This window comes from Elgaria multicarinata, chromosome 2, assembly GCF_023053635.1.
Source record: "Elgaria multicarinata webbii isolate HBS135686 ecotype San Diego chromosome 2, rElgMul1.1.pri, whole genome shotgun sequence".
Classification (NCBI taxonomy): Eukaryota; Metazoa; Chordata; class Lepidosauria; order Squamata; family Anguidae; genus Elgaria; species Elgaria multicarinata.
This window is the reverse complement of record NC_086172.1, coordinates 131,418,700-131,446,058: the sequence shown is the minus strand read 5'-3', so window position 1 is coordinate 131,446,058 and position 27,359 is coordinate 131,418,700. Positions and strand designations below refer to the sequence as shown.

The 27,359-nt window shown below is 41.6% G+C and overlaps 2 protein-coding genes across 3 annotated transcripts; one reads left to right on the top strand and one right to left on the bottom strand.

The window, feature by feature from the left end:
* Positions 1-670: 670 nt before the first annotated feature.
* Positions 671-27,228, bottom strand: DNAJC17 (DnaJ heat shock protein family (Hsp40) member C17). The gene is made up of 11 exons (XM_063117713.1): positions 26,929-27,228; positions 23,199-23,268; positions 22,168-22,226; positions 20,435-20,522; positions 19,091-19,173; positions 18,525-18,621; positions 17,185-17,234; positions 16,612-16,689; positions 15,459-15,539; positions 14,315-14,437; positions 671-869 (listed from the first exon to the last, which is right to left on the bottom strand). Exons 1-11 carry the CDS (start codon positions 27,004-27,006, stop codon positions 747-749), a joined length of 930 nt encoding a protein of 309 aa, XP_062973783.1. The 5' UTR covers positions 27,007-27,228; the 3' UTR covers positions 671-746.
* C2H15orf62 (chromosome 2 C15orf62 homolog) lies at positions 3,714-7,851 on the top strand. Of its 2 annotated transcripts, none has more exons than XM_063117715.1 (2): positions 3,714-4,491; positions 6,486-7,851. In XM_063117715.1, the coding sequence occupies exon 2, from the start codon at positions 6,595-6,597 to the stop codon at positions 7,132-7,134; it is 540 nt and encodes a 179-aa protein (XP_062973785.1). In that variant the 5' UTR covers positions 3,714-4,491; positions 6,486-6,594; the 3' UTR covers positions 7,135-7,851. The 2 variants fall into 2 exon arrangements, with proteins under 2 accessions (XP_062973785.1, XP_062973784.1); XM_063117714.1 differs by having other exon boundaries at positions 4,288-4,491; positions 6,479-7,851.
* Positions 27,229-27,359: the final 131 nt, after the last annotated feature.

Below are 27,359 nucleotides of genomic sequence, written 5' to 3'. Positions count from 1 at the left end.
CTCCTTCAAAAAGTGGTATGGATATGGCAGTTTCACATATTAATTGATTTAGTGCTGAACCAGAAGTGGCAAACCATTTACTCCCATTGCTACATGCATTGCCAATGCTTGTATTTCCTAGACTCCTCTGTGGTGTGGTCAGACAGGAAGGAAGAGAACAGTACCTGTGGAAGTGCATCAAATGCACTTCTGAACCCTTAAGAAAAACTTGTGTGTGGATGCTGAAGCAGTAGTGATGATTCTCAAAAGCCTCTTCTATGGTATCCTTCTCTTGAATTCCTTTTAACAACTAAAAACTATTATTTCATATATCGCACTTTAAACTTTGTTAGTTAAGGCTGCAGTCATATCCACCATTACCTGCCAAGAGATTATTGGCATAACTTTGGGACATTTAGACACAAGATGCTGGAATAAAGAGACTCTGTGTAAGCATGGTAAGAATTTATGTAAGCTATAGCCATCTGTGGAATGGCCACAAGGGAGAAGCATTTTCTGGCATTTCCTTATGACTGGAATTGTGTATTGTGAACAGGTAGGGCATTAACTTCTTTTAACGTTGACGCTGTGGGCACCAGTTGCTGACATCTAGATTCTTGAAATAGACTCCGACTAGATCTATGGCCTTGATCAGGATGATCAGTTTATTTTCCCAAGAAAATTAGAGCTGTTTTGAAAAAGAATATTTATTGACTTAATTTAAGAAGTGTAAGCAAAAGGACAAGACAATATCATTTCTCCCACTACTACGTGCAAGACTCTTCCTCATCTTCCCGTTTCATTTGCTCAATTAGCTTCTGTCTCTCAGCGGCTTGACGCATCCGCATCATCACAAGGCTTTCGTAGTCTCGCTCCGAGACTACCGAACCCTATGGGGAAAAGTGTCAGCAATTAGTATCAGTGAAATCCTCACTGGCTCTTTTAGAAGTGTTGATGCTACTGAAAGAGATCAACCCCCGTCACAACGGCCCAAGGAAAGAATACCTCTCACAGTAGTATACAGAATCAGGGAGGACAGCCATGACATTTATTACTAACCGCTGTTTACTGGCAGTAAACATGGTAAGTCCTTCATGTGATACTTTCCTTGCCAAGGAAAGACTTAATAGCTGACATTTCTGAAGTACACAAGCAAGCAGAACAAATATTGCACAGTAGGCATCTACTGTTCATTAAGCAGCAATGTGATAGGAACTGCATCTTCTGTTGTAAATTACAATTTACTGTGTTAAAATCATTTACTGTTCATTTAAAAAAGTTTTTAAAGGTCACTTAATCACATTGGCCATAAATATTATCCACATTTTGTCAAGCAATCTTGATCTCTGGAATAAATTCTAGCCTGTTACATTTTGAAACCTTTATTCAACATATTTTACACTGCTTTTTCTACAAAGGTCAAAGCTGTTTTGGAGAACAGTGAAGTTTGTTAGAAGCACAGTTGTGTTTCCTGAAACTATGGGTAGTTATCCTATTGTGCCCGTGTACTCACGGGACCCAAAGCTCATACAACAGCTTTTGCAGTTCAAAAAATAACCCAAAACAAGAGGATATGCTCGCTAACAGAACAGGGCAGGTCGGTGGAGCTCACAGAAGGAAGATCCACTGCAAGCTAGCAGTTCTGCTTGTTTCTGGCGTTATTTTTTGAAGCACTAAGCCAGCGGATCCTATGAGTGCATTGGAACCAGTGGAGGTGGAGCGGCTCTGTTGGATACTGACCACTTATCCACAACATAGATACTTTTTTGAAGCACTAAGCCTGCGGATCCTATGAGTGCATTGGAACCAGTGGAGGTGGAGCGGCTCTGTTGGATACTGACCACTTATCCACAACATAGATACTTTTTTCTTTCTTCTTACATTAAGACTTTTTCCAGTGACCATATGCTTACTTTCAAGTCTGACAAGTCCTCTGAGGGCCCCATAGAAGAGGAGGAAGCAGGTTTAGCTGTGGGATGGGTAGTATAGCTAACAGGGAATAGATGTCTGAAAAGAGAACTAACAACCACACAACTCCTGTGTGCTTGAACCTGTGCTGGCAATGACTGTTAGGCTACAGAGCAGGTTGTAGACCTTTACCAGGCCTGTGCAACCACCATCATCAGGGGAAAGGGGAGGATCAATGCAGCATGGGTTTCTCAGTAGGGAGTGGGAGCAAGCGATTGTGAACTGTCCCACTGATTCTGTGAAAGTACGACAATGGAATCAGTTACCTACGGAGGTTGTGGGCTCTCCCACACTAGAGGCATTCAAGAGGAAGCTGGACAACCATCTGTCAGGGATGCTTTAGGGTGGATTCCTGCATTGAGCAGGGGGTTGGACTCGATGGCCTTGTAGGCCTCTTCCAGCTCTGCTATTCTATGATTCTATAAAGTTTAATGATAGAATTCATACAACTGAGAAGCTTGACCAACAGAATAACACACAATTTGAAGAATGCTGGTTCCAGTGATTTTAAGAACATAAGAAGAACCGTGCTGGATCAGACTAAGGGTCCATCTAATCCAGCATTTTGTTCACACAGTGGCCAACCAGCTGTCGACCAGGAACCCACAAGCAGGATGTAAGTGCAACAGCACCCTCCTGCCCATGTTCCCCACGAACTGGTGTGCATAGGCTTACTGCCTCTGCTACTGGACGTAGCATATAGCTATCAGGACTAGTAACCATTGATAGCCTTCTACTACAGGAATTTAACCCCCTTTAAAAGCCACCCAAATCTTATGGGATGTTAGTTGGCCCAAGAAACTCCTTGACGTACAGTAAAAAGTGACGCCATTTATAGGCTATGTCCTGTACTTTTCTCTCTAAATGATTATTTGCAATAGGTGTTTTGCCTGGATGAAAGTGGTCTGATACGCCTAGGTTAACATTAAGGCAATGGACAATATTTTGATCCTAGAGCAATTAAGAAATTGCATTAGTACTTCCTATTATACTATAGAAACAGGAAACATATTTGCTGTTTCCATTTTTGTTCCACCCTGGCTTCAAGAAGTTTAGGTTTATGTACACAGAGCCTCCTGCACACATATTTCATTTTTACATCAACCCTATGAGGCGTGAGTATCACACAGTGAGCTACCTAACTAAGTGGGGATTTGAAGCTACATCTCCCTGGCCTAAACTCAGCCCTAGCTACTGCACCATACTGGCTCTCATAAAGATATTTAAACAAACTTCTTTGCATACGCTCTTCTGGAAATAGCCTTAGGACAGGAGATAAAATTAAGGTTCACCTTACATCCAGATGGCTGGCTATATTATTTCAAGACTCTATAGATGTCTAATAGGAAGGAGGGGAAAGGAGGAGAAACACTGTGTAAAAAAGTAGGCTGTTAAGTTGTTATTACAGATAAAGACATTGAATTGATTTTAAAAATAGGTAGGTGGCCATAGCCAAAAGAATGTTCCAGGTAGGGAGAGAAGACATTGAGACCAAATGAAAGTCCTCTCCACTCTTTTGATACTATGAGAAAGAAGATGAAATAATGTTCAAAGGACAGGTCAGCGCAATTTAAGCCACAGCATTTCAACACAAATCTGGTCCAATGAGAACTCCTACGATTTTTTGGAATTCCCCTCAAAGGAGAGACAATTAGTGCCAACTTTGTTTTCTTGGGGGAGGGGGCTTAATTTAAACATTTTCTTTTTACCCAAGTATTTAAACATTTTAGAATTTTAAATGGCAATTTATTTTTCAACTGAATTGATTCGGTTTGGCTTGCTGGTTCACAAGTTCCTGTTTCAATATGTGTCTTTTAATATTTAACTGGATGGGTTTTATATTGGATTTGTTTTAATGCTGTGTGGGATCCCTTGTGGATGAAGGGTACTTTATACATTTCGGAAGTAAATAAATCCATTCTTAGGCCAACACCTGCACTGTTGCCCAGGTTCCTGTATGTGAGTCACGAGTGCTTGGATTCTGTGTCTCATCACTCAACACTTCTTGTTTGAAAGTTACAGGGAGAAATTCCATTTCCAGGCATAGGTAGAAATACACAAGGCCCTCAAATCTGGAGCTTGGCAGACAGAACTAAACCTTACTATGTGCTATTATACTTCCTTGTCCGCCAGCAGAGCGGCATTAATGAAATGGTTCAAATGTTCCATAGAAGCCCTGGATCCTCCTCAGGCACTGTATGTGGGCTGATGCTTCACAGTACTACACACCTACTTCCTGCAACCTTAGCAATTAACTAATAGGGTAAATCCCAGTTTCTGATGTGATTGAGTCAGCGAGGGCTTGGCACAGAACACACACAAAGGAATTGCCACCCGCAAAACATATGAGTGGCTGAGCGAGAAGGAGAATCGAGAGCAACTCTGAAGGAAAGGTGCTCTAGGGGAAGAGAGTTGAAAAGATACGGTGGACTTTTAACAACTGCCAAGGCAAGAATCCCCTCACACAGGTATGCTGTGCATTGCGTTGGATGGGTTTCTTTCACCGTTGCCCTCTTGGCTGCCTCCCTATTGCTCCATCTCACAGTAAGTAGAACCTCTACATTTCATTGTCTATAATGCTAAGCTCCGCAACCATCTCGTTTACAAATCCTCCAAAATTATCTTTTTGCTAATGGGGCTCCCTCTGAACTAACAATGCGGGGCTGATATTGACCTTTTCACTGTGGAAGATAGAATATTTTATGATTATGGCTGTGATTATTTATTTACAACATTTATACACCACTTCACATCTAGGCAGATTCTGGAGAGGGGAACATTAAAAGATAAAAATAAAACACCATCTTTAAGAAAAAAAGGGGGAAAGAATATCAAATATATATATATATATATATATATATATATATATATATATATTGATGTTGTTTTGTGCTCTAGAACAGGTTCACAGTGACATACCTACACTGACCTTCAACTGACCTTGGTGTGGCAGCCCATGTTGGAAGTCAGGCCCTATAATTCCTTTCTGTGGTAAAGATAAAAAGATGGTCTAGAGCTTGAGTGGGTAGCAAGGCAATCTCCAGATGTTTTGAACTTCAATTCCCAGCATTCCTGACTACTGAACACCTGGAGATCTGCCACAGGTAGGACCCAATGACGTGAGTGAGTCCAATACAATACATATATTTAAACTGTCATGCCACTGTTTACAATCTGTATTAGGTGGACAAGGTGGGAAGGAGACAATAGTGTAGTGGCTAAAGTGCTGGACTGGGAGTCGGGAGGTCCGGGTTCTAGTCCCCACTCAGCTATGGAAACTTGCTGGGTGACTTTGGGACAATCACAGCCTCTCAGCCCAACCTACCTCACAGGGTTGCTGTGATAAAATGGAGAGGAGGAGGATTATGTACGCGACCTTAGGTTCCTTGGAGGAAAAAAGGTGGGATATAAATGCAATTAATTAAATAAATAATAACTGAGAGTGGAGGTGGGGTAGGGAAAGTCAGGAGGAAGCAGATGTTGATCAGCTGAGACAAGGCCTGGGGAGGGTAAGTTAGGAAAGACTTTGCCAGAGAATTTGGTCGTAAGGGGAGATCTGAAAAAAGAAAAGGGAAGTGGTGTGATGAATAGAAAGGGCAAAGCTGTCGCAGGTATAAGGAGCAACAAGGTAGAAAACAAGGGCAACTTGTGTGTGCGCGCATATGAGAGTGATAGAGATGGAGAGAGAGAGACGGACTTGTTAAAAAAGAGCTGTAAAAAGGGATTGTGTAAAAGGGGACTACAGAGATGGAATTGTATTGGAGGGCAGAGTACAGGAAAAGTGCTCTGAAGAGCTGAGTGGCTAGGAAGATGGTGTGGAGCAGTAGAAAATCAGCTATGGCATAGGATGAGGAGCAGTCAGTAAGTTGCCGCTAGAAGCAGAATAGAACCCTACATTGGAAAGAGCTAGACTCTATCCAGACATCAGCAGTGAATTAGCTGCATGAACCAAGGCTTCCAAAACCTTTGCATAAGCATGGAAGGTCAAGTAGCAGGGGAATAAGAAGAGGAAACCCCATCCTGTGCACAGCCAGGACTCATTCTACTGAATCTCAGCCAACTGGGAAGATCAAACCCCAGGTCCCCACTGCAAATACTTTAGCCACGCATTATTTACTCTAGCCTTCCCCAACTTAGTATCCTACAATGTTTTGAACTACAGTTCCCAGCATTCCTGACCATTGGCCATGCTGGCTGGAGCTGATGGGAATTAAAGTCCAAAACAACTAGAGTACATCAGGTTGAGGAAGGTTGGTTTACACCCTCAAAGTTATGCTTCACTCTAAAATTACAATACCTGAAGTGCTTTTTGGATGTGCTTTCTAAACATTGGGGCTTTTGAGGGCAAAGGTTCTAAAACCTTGATAGTTCAGGTAGTTTTGCAATTCTAGCCATACTTCCTTGGCTTGGAAGATTGGCAGGAAAGGCGTTTTTTGCTGCAACCCTTGCCTACCAGGGAGTGGTAAAAGTGAGTATGTCTTTTTTGAGGAAGCCAGCTTGTTGGGGTTTATTTTATTTTTTTCCCTTCCAGGAACTAGAAGAAAGAAGCAGACCCTGACTCTGAGAGCCTGAATTTAGCTCGAGTCCAAGGCCTTGGGACTTCGCTGAGACATTTGCAACCACCCGCTTTTTCCCGCTTCCCTCGCCATGGACACTTGGCGGAGAGGATCCATCAGGTCCACAGGTTTCTTCAAACGCCTCTCCTTCAGGAGGCACAAGAAGCTGGGCAACCAAGTCATTGTCTTGAATCAAAACAGCCAATCACTAGACACCAATGGACCGTACAACAAACAGGAGCTCCTAAGAGACTTGAAAGGGAAGTCAGACTACTTATTATGTCAGAGTGAGCAAAACCTGGCCACCAAGTCACAGCCACCACCCAAACCACCTCGGCTGTATCTGGACACCGCCAGCTGCCCCAACATAATCAACCACAGAGATTCTCCCTCTACAGACATCTCTTTTCCAAGCTCTTCCCGCCACCTCCATAAAGCCACTCAAACACCAACAAACCTACTTTGCAAGGACCAAGCCATGGACTGGTGGCCTTCTGAAACCACCTCCTGGCATGGTAAGTCTCTTCCTGATCCATCAGACTCCTTCTTTTCCTTCACACTGGATCTGGGACCCTCACTCCTTGATGATGTTCTGCAGACTCTCAGAAAACAGAATTTACTACTAAATTAGTTACTCTTCTAACTTAAATAGAGGAATGAAACATACTGGACTATGGGCTGTTCCTCACTGGGACACAACCCAAGCTGTGTCTTGTCCTTTCTCACGGAGAGAAGTGGGAAACCCTTTCTCACTGAGCTGCTACACTACTCTAGCGGATGACTGCATCGTCTGTTGAAAACTACTAATACTGCTTCCATTCATCTCACTTGTCTAAGAATTTTCCCACTCTGATGGATACCTCATTCTGATGGGCAGGCAAGACAGTTGGCTAATTTGGGCTACAATGGAACAAATGTGTATGTGCAAAAGAGTGAGTGATTGTGGCATGCCGCATAAGGCTCAATAGGATAAAGAACACTCGGTTTTGTTTGAATCGCATTGCAAACATCACAAATACCTAGTATCCAAAGCCAGAGCTGTATCTGAGGCTAGTTCAAAAACAGACGACAAGAGCCTTGAACTATGCATAAGTGAAATGGAGACATTTAATATGAAGATTATCTTCCTTTATGTCAGTATATATTTCCCCTCATTAATTCTAATTAATGGGCATACATACTGAAGCTATTGGAAAGTTGTACCGTCAAGCAATTGTTGTTTTACTCACTATTCATTATAGGGGAAAGAAACTATGTAACAATAGCTTTTACAATATGAATAAGCCATTGCAAAATGTGAAAGAGAATGTATATTTTAGTCCTTATTAAAAGTATTTACTGTTCTTCATTTGCACCTCCTTTATTTTCCATTGGCAAGAATTTATCTAATACAGTGTGATGGGAGAAAGCTCTATCTATCCAGTCCTTTTACAACTTCATTGGCTGCCAGTCCAGGTCCGGGCCCAATTCAAAGTACTGGTATTGACATTCAAAGCCCTAAACGGTTTGGGGCCAGGTTATTTGAAGGAACGCCTCCTCCCATGTGTACCTGCCCGGACCTTAAGATCATCCACAGGGGCCCTTCTCCGTGAGCCCCTGCCAAAGGAAGTGAGGCAGGTGGCTACTAGGAGGAGGGCTTTCTCCGCTGTGGCACCCCGGCTGTGGAATGAGCTCCCCAGAGAGGTCCGCCTGGCGCCTACACTGTACTGCTTTCGTCGCCAGCTGAAGACCTTTTTATTCTCTCAGTATTTTAACACTTAATTTTAACTTAAATTTAAATTTTACTGTTCTAATTCTGTATTTTAATCTTATATCAATTTCTGCTGCGTGGTTTTATCCTGGTTGTGCTTTTTATACTGTATTTTGTATTTGTGTTTTTAGACTGTTGGTTGCTTTATTATGGTTTTAATTTTTGTGAACCGCCCAGAGAGCTTCGGCTATTGGGCGGTATAAAAATGTATTACATAAATAAATACATCAACTGCTGGAAGAGTGGAAAAGGGGCACTGAGGAAAGAGCAATGCAGCTACTGAAGACCCAGCAGCCTAAAACACTCCACAAGCAACATCACCCAGGGCCTCCAGGGCTATCTATGCAGGTGCTACTGATTTAGGTGTTTCCAGACAAGGCTTCTTCCACTTGTGTTTCCCTCCTGTGTTTTCCCAAGACCTCTTCCATTGCTTTCGTTACCACAGAAAATCAGTTAAGGAGAAAAAGTTGGAATAGTTCCACAATGCCTTTTGATCAGTAGTGCTAGGAGCCCTCCGCCTGGAAGCACCTTTAGAGTTACTATCCTGAATAAAATACTCTTATTTACAGGTAGAGCAAACGTGGGGAACCTTTTTTCTGTCGAGGGCCACATGTTGGTGATGGGCGAGGCTGAAGGCAGGGCCAGAGGCCAAAATGGACGGGTCGCCTCTTTTCTCTCCCCACCACCTGTTTTTCTCTCCCTCACTCTTCCTTCCTGCCCAGTGGGATGTCATGGAAGGGACAGTCTGCACTTACCAGAGGTCTGAACGGATCGCACGCAGAGAGCTTTTGAAATTAGTATGCGGCCCATCTCAGATGTAGAGGGATTTCCAAACATACTCTCTTGCTCACTATCTCAGGGCCAACTACAAGCAGGCTTAATTGATAAAGTGGGAAAGCCTTCGAAAACACCTCTGTTTTAGAACCATTCAAGCTTGGCTCTGAGCTCTGGTTTGTTTTTATTTATTTATTTATTTATTTATTAGATTTTTATGCCGCCCAATAGCCGAAGCTCTCTGGGTGGTTCACAAACTTTTAGCTTGTTTATTTTATTTTTTTAATTGCTTGTTCATTCTTTTAATTCCTTTAATTGCTTTAAAAATGTTGATAATGCATGCTTAATTTGGCTGCTTTTATTTTGGAGCAACAGCAGCCATGGGTTCCAATTGGGCCCTTGTATTGTTTTTTGGTGTTTTTTGGCTAAAAATCCTCTTTGCTGCTACTAGTCCCCAAAGATGCAGTAAATAGCACTTAAGGGAGCAAAATGCAAGCTGCTGGTGTCATTTTCAGGAGAAAACCAGCATGAGGCCTTGATCCAAATTAGGAACACTTCAGGTCCAGCAGCTGCTTTTTCTCTAAAATAAAAGCAGCCAGCTTCAGCATGCTTGTTTTAACATGCGAGTAGAACCAATGTTTGCACTGAATTCAGAACGCCGCCCGCTTCTGCATACCTGTGCCATCAACATAAAACTGAAGTATGCCGAGAGCTCTTAATTAACCAGGGACTCTTGCCCTTGCTTCAGCTTCTGGCTGAACATTATGAGCGAACGCAGGGTTTATTTCCTCAGGTTAATTGCATGGTTAAACAGCCTTCAGAAATGCAAGGCATCCTATACTTTACAGCAGGGAAAGGCAGCCTGGTGTCCTCCAGATGTTTTGGACAGCAACTCCCTTAATCCCTGATCATTGGCCATGCTCATGATAGCTGTAGTTCAAAACATCTGGAGGGCACCTGGTGGCCTTCCCCTGCCGTACAGCCACATATAGTAGCACAACATCTCAACTAGCACGTCAAGCATAGAAAAATGCGTAGAAAAGTGACAGCAATTTTGTCCAGTTGCTAGTGCCAGGCGAATGCCTCTTCTGCCAGTCTCACGGTTAACAAGGATGCCTGCTTAATCTGAATTATCTTCGTAAAAAGAGTCCTTCTCTCACCCTTCTAACCCAGAAAAATCAATTGAAGGTGCAGCATTACATATCTCAGGGAGCATGCCAACAAACAGGTTAATTGGCACGCAGGATGTTTCCTTCTAGATGCAACAAGATGACAGCATAGTCAAAACAGGAGACATGTATTTTTGTTAGTACAGAGACTGTGTGTGTGTGTAGATCTGCAGTAGAGCCACCATCACATCTAGAGCACTCCCAATTCCCAGCAGATAGAGAAGGAAGTGGGGAAGTGTTTTTCATTGGTTTCTTTGCCTTTTTTTTAAAAAAAAAAAATAAACCCTTTCCCTCCCCTTTGAAATAATTAATGATGCTAGCTTCATTATTATTATTATTATTTATTTATATAGCACCATCGATGTACATGGTGCTGTACAGATAACACAGTAAATAGCAAGACCCTGCCGCATAGGCTTACAATCTAATAAAGTTGTAGTAAACAATAAGAAGGGAAGGAGACTGTGGAGGAGTGTGTTGGGGAACAAGGGAGCTTAGGATCTTGCAGAATGTAAGCCTATGCGGCAGGGTCTTGCTATTTACTGTTTTACGCTGTACAGCACCATGTACATTGATGGTGCTATATAAATAAATAATAATAATAATAATAATCCACTCGCCCCCGATTTGGCCCCAGAATGCCCCAATCTGACAGGACCTGTCAGCCCACCAGGAAGGGCTGAAAAGCATTCCCTTCCAGGGGGCATAGGATTTTAGAAGATTTCAAGAATAGGGCGGCAAACAGATATTCATTGGAAGGCTAGAGGGCATATTTAGTGACATGAAAAGGATTATATATAAAAAAAGAACCCCAGGGCAGATGAAAGTTTAAGATTAACACCGAAGTAAAATTTAACTTCAGGAGTCTCCCTAGTTTTAAAAGATACAGATAAGGAGATAATCTGAGTTGATACTAACATACAAAGATGTACCGTATTTCTTCAATTGTAAGACGCCATCGATTGTAAGACGCACCCTAATTTCAGTACCACCAACAGAAAAAAAAACCCTAAGACTCACCCACGATTCTAAGACGCACCCCATTTTTAGAGAAGTTTATAGGAGGAAAAAAGTGTGTCTTAGAATCGAAGAAATAGGTAATAGACAAGGGACGTGGCTTATAAAGACTAGGGAGAAAGATTAATGGAAAGGAGAAAGAAGAGATTGTGTTACATGCATGCAGATTCAAGTTCTGTCAACTCTGAAATTTAGAAAAGTTCTGTGGAAAGGGGGTAAAGGAATCAACGATGTTACAGAGGAGTAATTCTACAGAAACAGGAAGGAGGTGATACATCACCACAGGCTCAGCACAATAATAGGAAAACAATTTCATATCACTGCATTAGCTTTCCTGGAACTTTAGCTGTCACGGGCCTAAGGTGCAAAGCACACTGGCCACAGTCTATGTCTGGCTCAGAAGACATCTTTTCACAACTTCAGGATTTTTGCATAAATATAGGAAGGTAGTTTAAAAAGGTTTTTTCAAGCCTTGTGAGACCTCACTGCAGTTGGTGCTGTAAGTTTGCAGTATTGTACAATACGAGCAAAGTATGAATATTTGTTTCATTTACTTTATACGGGTTGCTGAATTCAGCTTTCTTAGTATATATCCAAGATACGACACAGAATTCAAGAGATGTTTTTGTTTTCAAATGTACCTCAGGATTTAAACCAATCTCATTATTTTAGGCAAACAACTCAAACTTGTGAATATTATGCCAGCTGGCTACAGCACAAATTACTTCTCCTGCAAAGAGCATTGACTTCTACCCTCTTTCAGCCTGAAAGATGTACCCATTTTATCCTTTCTACCTGAAACCCACTGGAACGCATGAGATTGTCTAAACTGCAATGCATTTCACTGAATTGCTGCTGGGAGCTCAGGACAGAGCAGTTTAACCTCTACAGACTCATAGGTTGCTGAAAGACCTCTCTTAGATTAGTGCAACACTCTCTCCTCCAAAGAGCTATGGCTTTAATCACAGCTTCCAGCGTTCTCTTTACCCCTCAAGCTCAGATAATCCTGTGCAGCAGGCAGAGATGATGGCCTCCCAGTCAGAAGCATTTGTGATGGAAACAAGCCAAGATAAACCCAGTCACAAGCCAGAGATTTCATAAGAAGCAAGACGCGAAGCCAACGTTCTACTGCCGAAATGCCAACAAAAGCTTCTGCTGGAGACCGCTGTTTCTCTCCAGTCCTTAACCAAGGAACTCAACACCAACAACTTATGTGGCTACTGCTTGTGACAGGGATATCTAGACTCTGAAGGGAAGAAATCATCTCTTGGCCCCAAATAACCTGACATTTCTGCTGGGTTCTATTCAGTTCAGTGCAAACACTGACTGCATCCTACCACATTCCAGGCAAGACTATCAGTGGCTGTAAACAAACACAGGGCCCTGTGGAGTCAAGACAAGACAGCCACCTTTCGCAGAGAGCTGTAAGCATATCCTGGGTGGAGCCGCCCAACCTCAAAGAAAACCTCAGGGAGATTGAGAGGCAGTTTCTCAGGAACTACCACTTGGAATTAAGCACCAAGGAACCTGCTAGCAAAATAAAAGTACATGCAAATAACAGCCTCTCTTGAGAAGCTGCCAGAATACCTTCTCATTAAGTACACGACAGCGTCTCACCTACGCACTATTGGAAGAAGTACCCAGGACACGTGCCAGAGAAAAGGAGGCCAGGCTGTGTGGCCAAGAGTTCTTTTGGTTTTGGTTTTTAATATCTGAATGAACAGCAGAGGCCATGGAAAGAATGGGGATAGACCGGGGTGGGGACACCTTCCCTACCTTACACAGGCACAAGAACTGTTGTTCGACAGTTATAGTTAAGATCAACATTTTAAAGTTGTGTTTACCAGTTCCCCGATTGCCCCACATGCATCAGGTTCCACATCCATCAGCTCCCCTTTAACTAGCCTGTTTGGTTTGTGAGATCTTTAATTGGCTTTTTCATTTTAATTCCCTTTGATTTTGTTCATAACTAAAAGTCAACTGCCCTAACATAAAGGACAGATTGTAAATACAAAATAAATGAAACTCTGGAAGCCTCTGCATTTAAGGACACATTCTGAACTCTACAAAAAACCATTTCTCTACTACCAATAGAACAGGGATAGCTCTCCTCCTAGAAACAGTAGAACAGCTTGTCATCATAAATGCTCATTACAAAGGCATCCTCAGTCTCAGCCCATTTGGGAGTCAGACAAAGATATAATTAAGATCTATTTCTTAAGGACCAGATTTCAAAGAGAATATCCCAGATGTTTATTTTATATAGCCAAAGAGTGCATCAAATTTATTGCTTCCTTAAAAATGTTGAGACTTCCCAACAAACTGAAGAGCACAATCTATATTCTACAGCAAGGGTGCAGAACCTCAGGCCCAGGATCCCAATCTGGTCCTCCAGTTCGCTAGTCGGCCATGTCCCTCTCCCCTGCTGACCAATCATTTGGTGGTTTCCCGGCTTTTGTACAGCTTTCCGCCTCCCCTCATTCTTAAACCTCAAAATGTCTCTCCTAAGGCTCCGTTACTGGTAGTAAAAGCTTTGAGCTACAATACGCTGGTATTTCAGCCCCACTCTTTTGCCTCCTTCCACCACTGGAATGCAGCCCACGAGAACGTCACCAAAATGGAATTCGGCCCTCAGACTGAAAGAGGTTTTGCTCTCGTACTGCTCTAAAGCCATGAGTTCATCAGTATAACGAACCCTTCCCTTTTGTGGAAAAACTATCTTCCCCCACCCTCCTTTTCTGAAGAAATCTCCATGTACATCTCTTCCCACATTTATTCAACTGCACATGTATTTCCTCAAGTGAGTTAACCCTAATATAAACAAACATCGCAAAGGGTTGACCCCACTCACATATGAACTAACAAAAACTCAGATAACTTCCTAGCACAGAACGTCTATAGTAACTCCATCATCAAGGCAGATTTATACTTGCTTTAATTAGAACAAATTCATATAACGCAAACTTATAAATGGCTTACTGAATGTCTTTCAGGACAGAGATACAAAGGAAAACAATAGGAACATTTTGCTAGAGCCCATGCTGCATCTATGCTGAGTCAAAATAGATAATTAAAACAACAACAGGTGGCATTGCCCTTACCTGGGATATTCGCGGCTGGATAGTGCCATCAGCATACATGGTGCTGCCCTGTGGTTGACCCTCTAACCAGCTGATTTTTAGAGGATTGTTTATCAAGCCAACTTCATTCTTTACTGCCATCTCCTAACAAATAAAAACAGCCACCATTGTAATCCCCTTCATTTCATTGATCCATACTGCCCTAATCAAACTTCAGAAAACAGAGGAATAGCCACAAGCCAAGGAATTAAATTGGTGTGCTAGATGGGAAAGCTGAAAACCCTCTAATCTAAACTTGCACCCTACCCCCTCCCAGATGATGTTCATATATGTTCATATACTGGAGGGTGCCAGTAAAGCAAATACAGATTCCTCAAGCAAGCAAGCAAGCCATACCACATACTAATATAAGGAAAGCTGACTTTCCTAAAAAGATCTAAATGGAAAATTCTTTTGCAGCTTCAGTAATTTTTCGCCACATCTAAAGCTCTCAACAATACAGAATAAAGTTTCCAGTTAGCATAAGAAAACCCAGGTTAATCCAGGAGTAGCATTTTAGAATGTACTGGTAATTCTCCCTGCAGTGGCCTTTACATGTCATTATCAGATGGGAGACGTATTTATCATAATTACTTTGTTTCTCATTGTCCTGACAAGAATTGGATTCCCATTAATGCCCTTTAACTAAAGAAATTCTTTAGTTTGGATTCTTACACTACAGTACTTTTACTTTACTTTGGTGAAGTTACTCAGACACCAATCCTATATGCTTTGCAGTGCAGCAGAAGTGGGAACTGGCTCCACTTTCCATGCCAGCGCTGAGGACGAGCCCACAGTAGTATCACAGAAGGGCTTCTACTTGTGACGCAACAGCTAAAGCTTCAGCAACTTCCACATCTGTATGCTGAATCTGCTCAGGGAAGAAGCAGTTTGACTGCTAAACAGGATCTGCTCTCGATGGCAGTACTATAGAGCATTCAATAGGCCCGTTTCCATAAAAGGTTATCTTTTCCCCATAAAAATCTGTTGTCCTAAAAAAAAAAAATCCCACAGGATCACTGTTTACATTATAACGCGATCTTCTTCAATAAATATGGGTGGATAGCTCTTGCCCTACTAAAGCCATTACGATGCATTGAGAAATTCCCAAGTCAAAAAATCTTACAGCAGCTTTCACCGTGGCAAATTCCACAACTGCACTCCCAGTCTTCTTGCTCGAGATCAGCAAATTCAGAACCTCACCATACTGTCAGAATCAAGAAGAAAGGTAAAATCAAATACAGATGTAGGAATGACACAACATGTTCTAAAATGTGAAAACACAAGAGCTCTTACTGAAATCTCCATAAATACATGTGGCAAAAATACTGTAGCAGGATAAGGGACAATACTGGTGATAATTTTATGTTGAGATCTTTCCACACAGAATTATTTAAGAATGTTAGTCACAGAATTTTTAGAGATGTTACTATAGCAATCAATTCAGCAGAGCTTATTACAAGGCTGAAATGCAATACAGGCTATAAAAATGTTCAGAGACATTCATGCATCATACACTTCCAGCAAAACCCTTTATAAACAATAACCTCTAGTGATGAGATGAGTCAAGTTAGCATTCAACCCAGCTCTGAACTATTTCCCAGTAAAAATTACTGGAAATTTCTCTCTAGAGCTGAAGAAACCCCTAGTAGCTAGGGCCTAGACAATCAAAATCAGCCTATTGATTGTGACTATTTGTACTTCCTCAGCAAAGGAAGAGATCACAAGTTAAACCACTCCATCAAAAGCAATTTAGGAATCATACTGTAGGTATATATCAGCTGTTCTCCTTTTACCAACAAAAGGGAGTGAAAGGAGTTATAATGACCACGGTAGGATCATTCATTTGTTTATGAGTAAATTAACGTCACCCTTCTTTGCTTATTCTTACAAAATGGCCATATTTGTATGGAATGGCTTACTGTGTAAATGAACTGTATGCTAGTGCATGTGCCCAGTTTGCTCCTGCTTGGTCCTCCTACTAGCACGACTGGTTAAACAAACCAAGAACAGTTTTGTTCAGCGTACTGTCTGAACCTAAATAGCCAGGATTTATAAGTCAAGAACAAACACTGGTTTACAATCCTGACTTGTAAAGGGAACAATCCACAAACTCAAGTTCGGGCAACATATTAGCAGGACAAAACCAAGCAGCAGCAAATAGGTTGTGTGCACTACAATAACCCAGGATTTGCCAGCATCCTGGCTTACTGTTTCATGTGGATATGGCCAATGTTAAGCAAAACCAACTGAGATGAAGGAGCATGTTGGAACAAGACCTTTTGTAGGATTTGCAGGAGAACTTCTTTTGAGTAGCCTCCTTTAGTCTCATCTTCTTTCTTGCATTTCCATCGTAGCTGATGGGGAAAAGTTACAAATTAGTTTCACGCAGTTCAGTGCACCAGGTGCAATATATAGCAGAACGTACCATTTAGTTTTACATCTATGATACTATAAAGGCAACAGATTCAAATGTCAACATTTGTAGACATACTAGAAGGAATGTCTACACACCACAGGAACCGACACAAGCAGCCCTAGGCATTAGGAAGAGTTCACATTTTAGAACATCTGAAAATTACTACATACATCAAGCAGCATCTGGCAACCTCTCAATATCCCAAGTCACAGAGACTAAACTTCTAATTACCTTCATCCTAGTGCCTAGATTCTAGATTAAAGTGCAAGGACACATTAAGGTGAAGTAAGTGACAATTCCAATAAGCAGCGAGGATGCCAGAGACAGTCCAGCTTTCTGGGAGGCTGGAAGCGATCCATGTGGCTTCTACTGATGGAATGATAAGTTAGTTGTTCATCTCTCTTCATAGCTCAAATTTTTGGGAATGTCTTACTTTGAGCTTGGGTGTTCCTTTTCCCTCCTCTCCAAACCCATCTTGTTTGCCTCGAAGAAGAAAAGAAAAAGAAAATGAAAACTACAATGATAACTACTTTGAGGATAAACCACTTACGTCATTTTTTTACTAAATAAAAAATTATAGGGCACAATCCTATACATGTTTAGACAGAAAAAAGTCTACAATTCTCAGCATTCCCCAGCAAGTATGTAGTGTAGACAAGGACCTGGTTTACACATAACAATAACCCAGACTACAGGTTCAGTATGGGTTGTCATTGAATTGTGGGGTGTTGTTATGTGTAAACCCTGCACTATGGCTTAACTATGGGGATTTAACCATGAACAACCCAGACTTCACAACCCAACAACAAACCATGATTTCTCTTCCTGGGATGTTTGTAATTAACAACCCAGAGTTAAAGCATAGTGCAGGGTTTGCAATAACAAAACCCACAATTGAACAACAACCTATACTCAACACATACACTGGGTTGTCAATACATGCGAACCAGGCCAAGGTCCCGGTTGGCAATTATCCTGACAACTATAAATCAAAAAGGATGTCTTAAATTTATTCTCATTAGTTTCAGATGTAAAGTGTTATTGTCAGTAAGAATGAAAAAGCTAAATGGGGTGGGGGAAGAAATGGAAAGACTACTGAAGACAAATAAACTAATTCCATATGCCAACCAGTACTGAAAAAAATACAATCAATATTGTAAAGTTCTTGATAAAATTTCAGTAAGTTAAGCCTCAATACAAAAATTAACAAAAAATAAAGGACACAAAAATTAATGGTATGATCCAATGGTGTTGCAGCACTAATGATGTTGTGCCAGCACCAAATTTCAGAAACAACTCACTGGTTTTGCCCTTTGTGCTAACTTTGGCTTATGCTAGTGCAATGTCATTAGTGCTGGTGCTGCAACACCACTCAATCCCATCTTTAGGAAGAGTAAATCAAATGTCTGAGGACAAATAGGAAATAAATGGCACAGCCCAGAAGAGAAGAAGAGCTGCAATCCTAGAACTGTGAACACTTATCTAGGAGTAAGTCCTATTGAATTCAAAAGGACTTACTTCTGAGTGGACATGAATAGGATTATGCTGTAAATCTCCCAACTTGACTGCTTTTTAACCATTTATTTGACGAATAAGAGAAAGTATGCTGCCACTAAAGTTTTACAGAGACCGTGGAAAAAAGAGGTATTTTTTCTTTTTCTATGAAGTGTACAATTAACTACAAAAGCAAACTGGCTCTGAACACCCAAGGATGCATTCTGAAGAGTGCCTAGACAGAAAGCAGTCAGAGACTCTGACCTTGCCTAGCCTTACCTCGCACTCGCGGATCTTTCTCAAGTCGGATTTGTTCCTGGATGAGTCTTTGTTGCTCCTCCAGCTGGCGGGATCCCTCTTCACGTAACCTTAGGATCTGGGAAGAGATGCAGAAGGCAAAAATTGTCAAGAAAAGTGGTTGTTCTAAAACAATCCCTCCTTTAACCTTATAGGTAAGAAAAAGATGTACGAAGCAGGCCAATGGCCTGTCTAGCTCTACATTCTGCAAAAAACAAACTGAAAAGCTTTTTTAAAGGGTGGAATGAGAACGTAGGAAGCCACCTGATAAAGGGTTCATCACGCTCAGTATTAACTATACTGTCTGGGAGAGGCTCTCTAATGCACATACTCTACCACTGAGCTATGACCTTTACTTACATAAACCCCTTTATGCTATCTGTTCACACACCCTGAAGCCCTAAATTCAGACACCCCTCTTCCTACAGGATCCCAGCATAATTTATTTCATATCTTTCTATTTGCTAGATCTCTCCAATTCAATATGGCTGTGTGGTGTGAACGCCCACATCCACAAAATAACATTTTGTTTGAAATGCTATCCTTACCTCTTGCTCTAATGTCCTAGTTATCTGGATCTCTTCCTCCTTGCTAACTTGGGACTGGGCTTCTTTTTCCCGGGCTTCAAGATCTGTAACGAAGTCAACAAAACAGGAACAGGATAAAACTTTGCTTATTGCATATGTATTTAATGGCAGCTACTGCACCACTAGGTAACAGCTAAGAACATAAGAAGTGCTATGCTGGAACAGACCAAAGGTCCATCTAGTCCAGCACTCTGTTCATATAGTGGCCAACCAGCTGTCGATCAGGGACCAACAAAGCAAGATACGGTGCAACAGGACCCTATCACCCATGGCCCCCAGCAACTGGTGCACACAAGCTTACTGCCTCTGATACTGGAGATACCACATAACCATTAAGGCTAGAAGGCATTGATAGCCTTCTCCTCCAGGAATTTACCCACCCCTTGTAAAGCCATCCAAATTGGTGGCCATCACTACATCTTGTGGTAGTGAATTCCATAATTTATCTATGCGCTGTGTGAGGAAGTACTTCCTTTTATTTGTCCTGAATCTCCAACCAATCAACTTCATGGGATGACCCCGGGTTCTAGTATTATGGGAGAGGGAGAAAAATGTCTCCCTATCCACATTCTCCACATGATGCATAATTTTGTACACCCCCATCTGGACTCCCCTTAGCCTCCGTTTTTCCAAGCTAAACAATCCCAGCTGTTGTAACCTTCCCTCACAGGGCAGATGCTCCAGCCCCTTAATCATTTTAGTTGTCCTTTTCTGCACTTTTTCCAGCTCTATATTTTTTTGGCGTGGTGACCAAAATTGTACACACTATCTAAGTGAGGTCACACCATAGCTTTGTGTAAAGGAAAAATGATACTGGCTGTTTTATTCTCAATTCCTATTCTTAAAATGCCTAACATGGAGTTTGCCTTCTTTACAGTGGCCGCACACTGGGTTGTCATTTTTATTGAGCTGTCTACCACAATCCCAAGATCTCTTTCTTGTTCTGTCACTGCCAGCTCAGATCCCATTAGACTATACTTGAAGTTGATTTTTTTTTGCCCCAACGTGCATCACCTTTCACTTGCTTACATTGAACCGCATCTGCCATTTGGATGCCCGCTCTCCCAGCTTGGAGAGACCCCACTATTTACTTCCCTCCATTGGGAGAATTTACCATTTATTCCTATTCTCTGCTTTCTGCTCTTTAACCAATTACTGATCCATAAGAAGACCTCTCCTCTTATTCCATGACTGCTAAATTTGTTCAGGAATCTTTGGTGAGGGACTTTATCAAAAGCCTTTTGGAAGTCCAAATAAACAATGCCCAATGTCCCTACATGAAAGAGATATTTTAGATTTACATACCAAGCTTGACTTTTTTCCTCCTTTCATCAAGTTTCTGAGTTCTTTCTGCTGCCTGTTTTTTGGCTTTCCTTACTCTATCATATGCCGCCTGTAGAAATAATAATAGGACAAGAAGAAAGAATACATTGAAAGAAAGTGTAGCAATCACATATCTAAAAAATACTTACATTAAGCAATGCAGATCTGTTAGGTTTTAAGGAGACATTAATGTATATTTTTGATAATCCTAAACATTTCAATATCTATCACTGATAAAGACCAAAAAGAGGAGGAGGGGGACGTGGTCCAGTAAATGAAAAATGAAGGAAGAATTGTAAAAAATACTTTGTAAACTGAACATAAAAACAACAAAAATGGTTGACCGTTATTTCCAAGTACCAATAAAGTCACCAATAAAGTCAGTTTTAGATCTCTGGCCCAGTTTAATGCTATCATTAGAGGAAGGCCATGGCCTGAGTGATGCTGAATAATTATGTCACCAAACCTGTTGACAGCAAAGATCTAGTTCTGCTTAGAGTACTGATTATAACTGGGATCCAAAGAATGGATATGCAGATATTGTGGAGAAATTCAAGAACCCAGCTTGCTGTTTTTTTGCCATAGTAGTTCCCACTGCTAAAGAGGCAATCCGCTAAACATGCAGTTTGTTTCTTCAGCAGCAAATGCACATATAGTTCTCCAATTTGGGGTTCCAACCTATAATTTGTCATACAAAGTATTGTTTACTAACAGGAAATTTGTTGAACCCAGCTTAACTTAGAACCTAGTATTTGATCATAAAGTCTTCCATCCCATGCCACCACTAATTTAGAAATATGCAGGGACTGGTTAGAGCTGAGGGGCTCACAAAGTATCATGCAGAGCTCTTGGGCAAGAATAAAATAGCTTAAACTTTTCCAAATTTAACAAATATATTACACTGCCCTCTGTAGAAACCTGTACCTGATTTAGAGAGGCTCTGAACTATAGCAATTGCTATGTACAAGATCCATAGTTCTGTATAACACTGTTCTCTTACGATCAAAAGAGATATGTCCAGGGTCTCATCCACCAACCATAATATCTTCTGTGGACTGTGTAACGACTAAGGTTTACAAAGCCTTAAACACATTTAACAACCTAAACAGGTTTCACTAAGGTTGTTACGTAACACATAGTTTATGATTGGAACACCTAACTTGGGAGGACAGAGACGGGATACAAAGAAGTGAACATTTTATTTCAGATCTCTTTTAACTTATCTAGTCAAACCACCCTAAACATATTTTTGGTTTAAAAATCTCATCTAAGGAAGAGTGAAAATTTCAGTTCAAATCAATGAGCACAAGACATTTGGAATTTAGCTTGACAGGACATCTTTTCTGTATTGAATGGTATTGCCTCGTTCATCTTCTGCTATGTTGAAAGGCCCACTTCCTAGTTACTGTTATTTTGAAAAAAGTTTCTAAAACTAAGAATAAGTATGCCTTTTGATGACATTCGTTCCACAATGGGCCTGTTCAGATAATACACTAATGCATGGTTAGGCCGCTAACCATGGTTATGTAGCGACCATAGTTAGGAATGGTTCACATGACACACTAAGCTCAAAACGCTTAACCATCATGGTTAAGTCCACTCTTAAGCAGAAAATGCGTGCAGTTATGACACAGGATTAGACAATTTATTTATTTAAAACATTTATATTCCGCCCTATATCAATAAGATCTCAGGGCAGCGTACAGACAACTCACCCTTGCTGCTGCATCTGTTAGGACTGCCAATGCTTGAGACAACTGATGGAAGAGCTCAGCTAGGGAATAGAAAATGAAAACATTTGAACAATAGCATAGGAAAATTCATAGAATTCTTGCATATGTAACTGGGTAAAATATTTCATAGAATGGGACAAAGCTCCCTATAACATCTGAAAGCTAACCCTCCCACTATAAGGATCTAGAACTTACACTTCCCCCATTTAAAATACAGTTTGGTCTTTACTGTAAATAAACTGCTAATCCTCATTTCTTAGTTTCCAGATCATTCAGGACAGTAATCCCATGGTTGGTTAGCCACACTCCTTTTGATACTATCTCAAGTTCTTCAAAAATTATTGTGAACTTAAAGTGAATTCCATCTATTTTTATATTCTGGAGAAAAGTACATTTGCTTATCTCAAGAAAGTATCCCAGGGCTTTAAAAAAAATTAATTTCAGCCCTCTCCAGAATATAAAAGATTCCTGGATCACGTTACTTTATTTAATATACCTCACCATGGGGGTATAACATTCTCAAGGTAGCTTACAACTAAAATACTAGAATATATCAAACAATTCAAACTTTAAAAACAAGCAATTAAAACAAGCAATTAAAAACAAAGTCAGCATAAACTGATCAATAAAAAAGCAAGCACACATTATTTAAACTCTGCTTAAAAGTCATCACGAGAGGGACATATGTACTTCCTGGGGGAAGGAGTTCCAAAGATGTGGGGCCACCACTGAAAAGGCCCCGTCCTTTATGTGTACCAAACTGATAGTTCTTAACAGAAGGCCAAAGACAAGAGCTTCAGTGGTGGAAGTCAGCATCTAGACAGTCCATATGGGTGCAGGGGGTGGAGGTACTTCATAACTGCTTTTGTAGAAATACACAGAAATTGAAATGCAAAAAAATCCCATCTATCACCAACAGATGCAATTCTGGAGAAACCTAGTCACTCCTGGTGACTACATGGGGGACAATATAATATGGAAAGGTACACAGTTTCCACAAAGATTGTCCCTACCTGCTTTGGGATTGTCTGGATTTTTATCTGGATGGCAGGTCAGGGCCTTCTGTCTGTAGGCTTTCTTAATCTGTAAGAGACACAGCAATAACAATAATAAAAAGTACAATGAACGATGTAATCAGTAGACAGAGAAAATATTCCAAGTAATTTACAACTGAAAACATCAACCAACTGAAAGTAAATATAAATGGATTTAAAAACCAGTACACATTTGTAAGTTTTATTCTGTCGCTAAAGAGTATCTGCCCAAATACACCATCACCACACAGATGACAATAATAAAGCACCGAAGTTCTGCCAATATCCAACTTCCTTGCAACAGTGCATTTCACACTGCAGTAGAACGAATGCATCTCTCAGTATGCAGCTAGGTAGGTTTTCACTTCTAAGCACAGGCAAGTATATGACTTCAACCTTGCAGATCACTTCACATTTTGCACTACACTGCACTGGTGTTTCACATGGTAAACATGAAAAGCATGGAAGGCACACCTGTGTCCCTAAACATGCAGTGAACATGTAATGGGGAGATGCAGCCAATTAGGGCTCTCTGGGAAACTGTTTCATCCCCAGGGCCAAATTCCATTTTGGAAAAGCTCTCGGGGGAGGGGGCTCTGCATTCCAGCAGTCGGCGGGGCCAAAGTCAAAGAGAATAGAGCCAAATAAAAAAAAAAACCAGACTATTTTACCTTAAAGCTCTTACTGCCAATAACTAAGAGAGGCATCTTAGAATGGGGAAAAAACAGCACGGAAAGCAAGAAACTACCAAACAATTGGTCAGTGGGACTAGGGGAAGGTGGGGTGTCCATTTGGGGAATCCTAGAGGGCTAGATTTGGCCTCCAGGCCTGAGGTTCCCTGCCCCTGTGTTAAGATGTAGAATCTTCTCTCTGTACGGGCAGCTGGATGAGACTGCTTTTTCACATGAATTCCAGCTTTACAATTCTGTGATTACAGAGACTGATATATTTTATATATAACTTTAAGTCATTGTATGAATATTAATACCCTTGATTAGGAAAAACTACTGTTTGTAAAAAATAAATAAAACTAAAGCAGGATCTTATTCTGAGATGGCAAGTTAAAACAACTCTAAAATACATTGCCTAAAAGCTTCTGGAATTTGAGCACCATCTAGTGGACTACAAGCATCCATTAGAATATATGATCAACATGCTAGCTGGAGCAGACGGGCGTTATAATCTAAAGCATCTGGGGTGGGTGGGGTACCAACTCCATATACACTATCTTCGAAATCATTATAATATACTTTCAAAAAAGCTACTTGAGTGGTTGCCTGCAGCTAGTAAAAATTGACTCCAAACAACCAGGTAGGAAAGCTTTACAAAAACTGGTTCATTTTTTTAAATGACAAAAATAGGTATATGTGGACAAACTAGGTAGTAAAAAAAAAAAGTTAGGCTAGTAACTTTTGTGGACTTACTTAATAAACTTGCCACAGAACAGTCCATGAAAAATAGGGCATCATCATCATCATTATTATTATTATTTTGCAATAGATAAGATGAAGCTGTGACAAAGTGGCTTACCTAAGAAGATACAGCAAGTTAATGGGAAAGGTGTGATAAAAACAAGGGACTTCTCATCACTAGGCTAGACCAGCGCAAACAAAACATCTAAAGCTGGGATGGGATCCCTTTGGGCTATAATCAAATTTCATGTGGCCCACAGTGCTGCTCTGGCAGCTGTGCCCATTCTGCCTGCCAGCCCACCAGGCTTTCTCATGCGGGCTCCATGAGCCCTGCTGTCTGCGCCATCCTATTCTCATGCCAGAGCAAGGAAAGAGAAATGCGCAGAGGAGGAGAAGAAGGACTGGATGGTAGGGGAACTAGATGCACTCCCAAAGTCTTTGTGCCAATCTCCGGCATTCTGTTACCTAGCATGGGACAGGGGGATCCAGTGGTGCTGCCTGGCTGCCATTGGGAAAGCCTGGCTTTCCAGGATGAATGGGGAGCACAGGATTGGAGACTCCTGCAGGCACAGACAGCCATTATGTGGGGGTGGCAGGAAGAGGGGAGGCAGTATTCAGTGAAGGATCCCAGACATATTCAGATTAGTGAAGACTGATGATGGCGAGGCAGGCTGAGTTCTAAGCCACATTTCGTGGGAGCCCATAGGTTAAGGAGTTCCTATTAGGTGAGATAAACTGGGACCTTAGGGTGCCTGTATGTTTTGTGCTGGGGGCTGCTTGGGGTGAGTGGGATTTTGATCAAGAAATGGCATGAGAACATCATGATCAACGGCTATTAGTCATGCTGGCTATATATTACCTCCAGTATCAGAGGCAGTGTGCCTCTCAGCATCAGTGTCTGAGGAGCAAAAGTGAAAGGATGCTCATGTAAACATTCCCTGTTCGTTGGCTTCTGTAGGCATCTGGTTGGCCACTATGAGACCAGTATGCTGTACTAGATAAACCTTTGGTCTAATCCAGCACAGCCCTTATGTCACATTTCCCAACGTGGTGCCCTCTAGAACTTTGGGGTTACAACTCCCAGGATTGCTAACTATTGACTATTCTAGCTGTGGCTGGTGGGAGTTGAAGTCCAAAGCCTCTAGAGGCCACCAAGCTGAGAAAGTCAATTCCCATGTCTTTTGCCAGTGAAATCTGGGTTGGTTTTGCAGTCACCAAAACAGTACCCATAAATACAGTGCTTTGTATCCCATAAGAATATGTGGCAACCATTTATTTATTTATGAGAAAATAAAGGGATTTACTCTTGGACAACACAGGAGTGGGGAGGGCTACCCACTAATATTCAAATTCAAGTCCATTCTTCTCTGCACAGCTTTATCCTGGTTTCTTGCTCACCCTTTAGTGTGACAGAATACTGGACAAAACGAATCAGGACAAAACATTTGGAAGTCTTATTTATTTATTTAATTTGTTCCCCACCTTTCTATCAAAACTGGCGCTCAAGGCAGCTTTTAAAGACACATATATTTGCCCAGGCATATGGCAGCACATCTTAATCACCCATATGTTTATTTTAATGGTTTTTAATGCTTCGTGTATATTCTGTGTTTTAGAATTTTAAATTTTGTATACTTGTTTTTATCTCATTTTAGAATTTCTGTAAACCGCCCAGAAAGCTCTAGCTATGGGGGCGGTATATAAATGTAATAAATAAATATAAGAACAATGAGCAGCAATATAGCAAAGCACATGACTTTCATGCAGGTATGAGCCTTGGCATATCTCACATTTATCGTGCCACCCTAAGCATATTTATTCATAAGTCAGCCCCACTGAGTCCAATGGCAACTACTCCCTAGTACAACCTTCCCCATCGTGGTGCTCTTCAGATGTGCCAGACTGCAACTACCATAATTCCTGGTCATTGCTGTCTGGAGATTATGGGAGTTGCAGTCCAACACATCTAGAGAGCACCAGGTTAGGGAAGATTGCCCTAGTAACTGTGCTTAGGGTTACAGTCTAAAGACACTGAGCATCTGAATGTAGTCATTTGAGGGACCTGTCACGAGGCGCGTCTACTGATGGCCCCCTATATTATTATAAGAACTACTACTACTTCATTTTTTAGTATTTATGGCCTGTGAGACAACGAGGCCTTCAGGAAGTTTCAGCCGCCTAAAGCTCGACCCTCGTTCCCAGCAGCAGTGCCGCTCCCCCAGCCGCCTCTCCCTTCTCTGGAGCGGTGCTACGAGGGTTCCCCACTGCCCACCCCTTCACCCCAGTGCCTTCCTGACCTCCTTGTCCGCCGCCTTCTCGCCGACTCCCAGCAGCGCGTACAAGTCCAGCTCCAGCAGCTCTTTATCAACCGCCATTTCTCTCGAGCTCAGTCTTTCGTCCCCAGCCGACCAAACCGCTACTCTTTGCTCCGGGCCGGAGACTATCCGTCCGAATCTCTTCTTCCCCCCACAATGCTCCTTCTCTCCCCAACAGTGACTTGGCGGCTGGGAAACGTAGTCTTTTCTTGCTTAGAATTCCCCTTCGCTATACGCAGCGGGTTATACTAACTGCAACTACAATTCCCACCATGCCTCGTTTCACCCGCGAACTGGTCGCCGCCAGAGCTTCCTTCAGCAAGAGAATGGCTGAGAAATCCCAGCAGACACCGCGCAAGGAAAAGGCGGAGGGGGAAAGTCTCCTTAGGCTCTTGGGAAATGTAGTTTTTCGT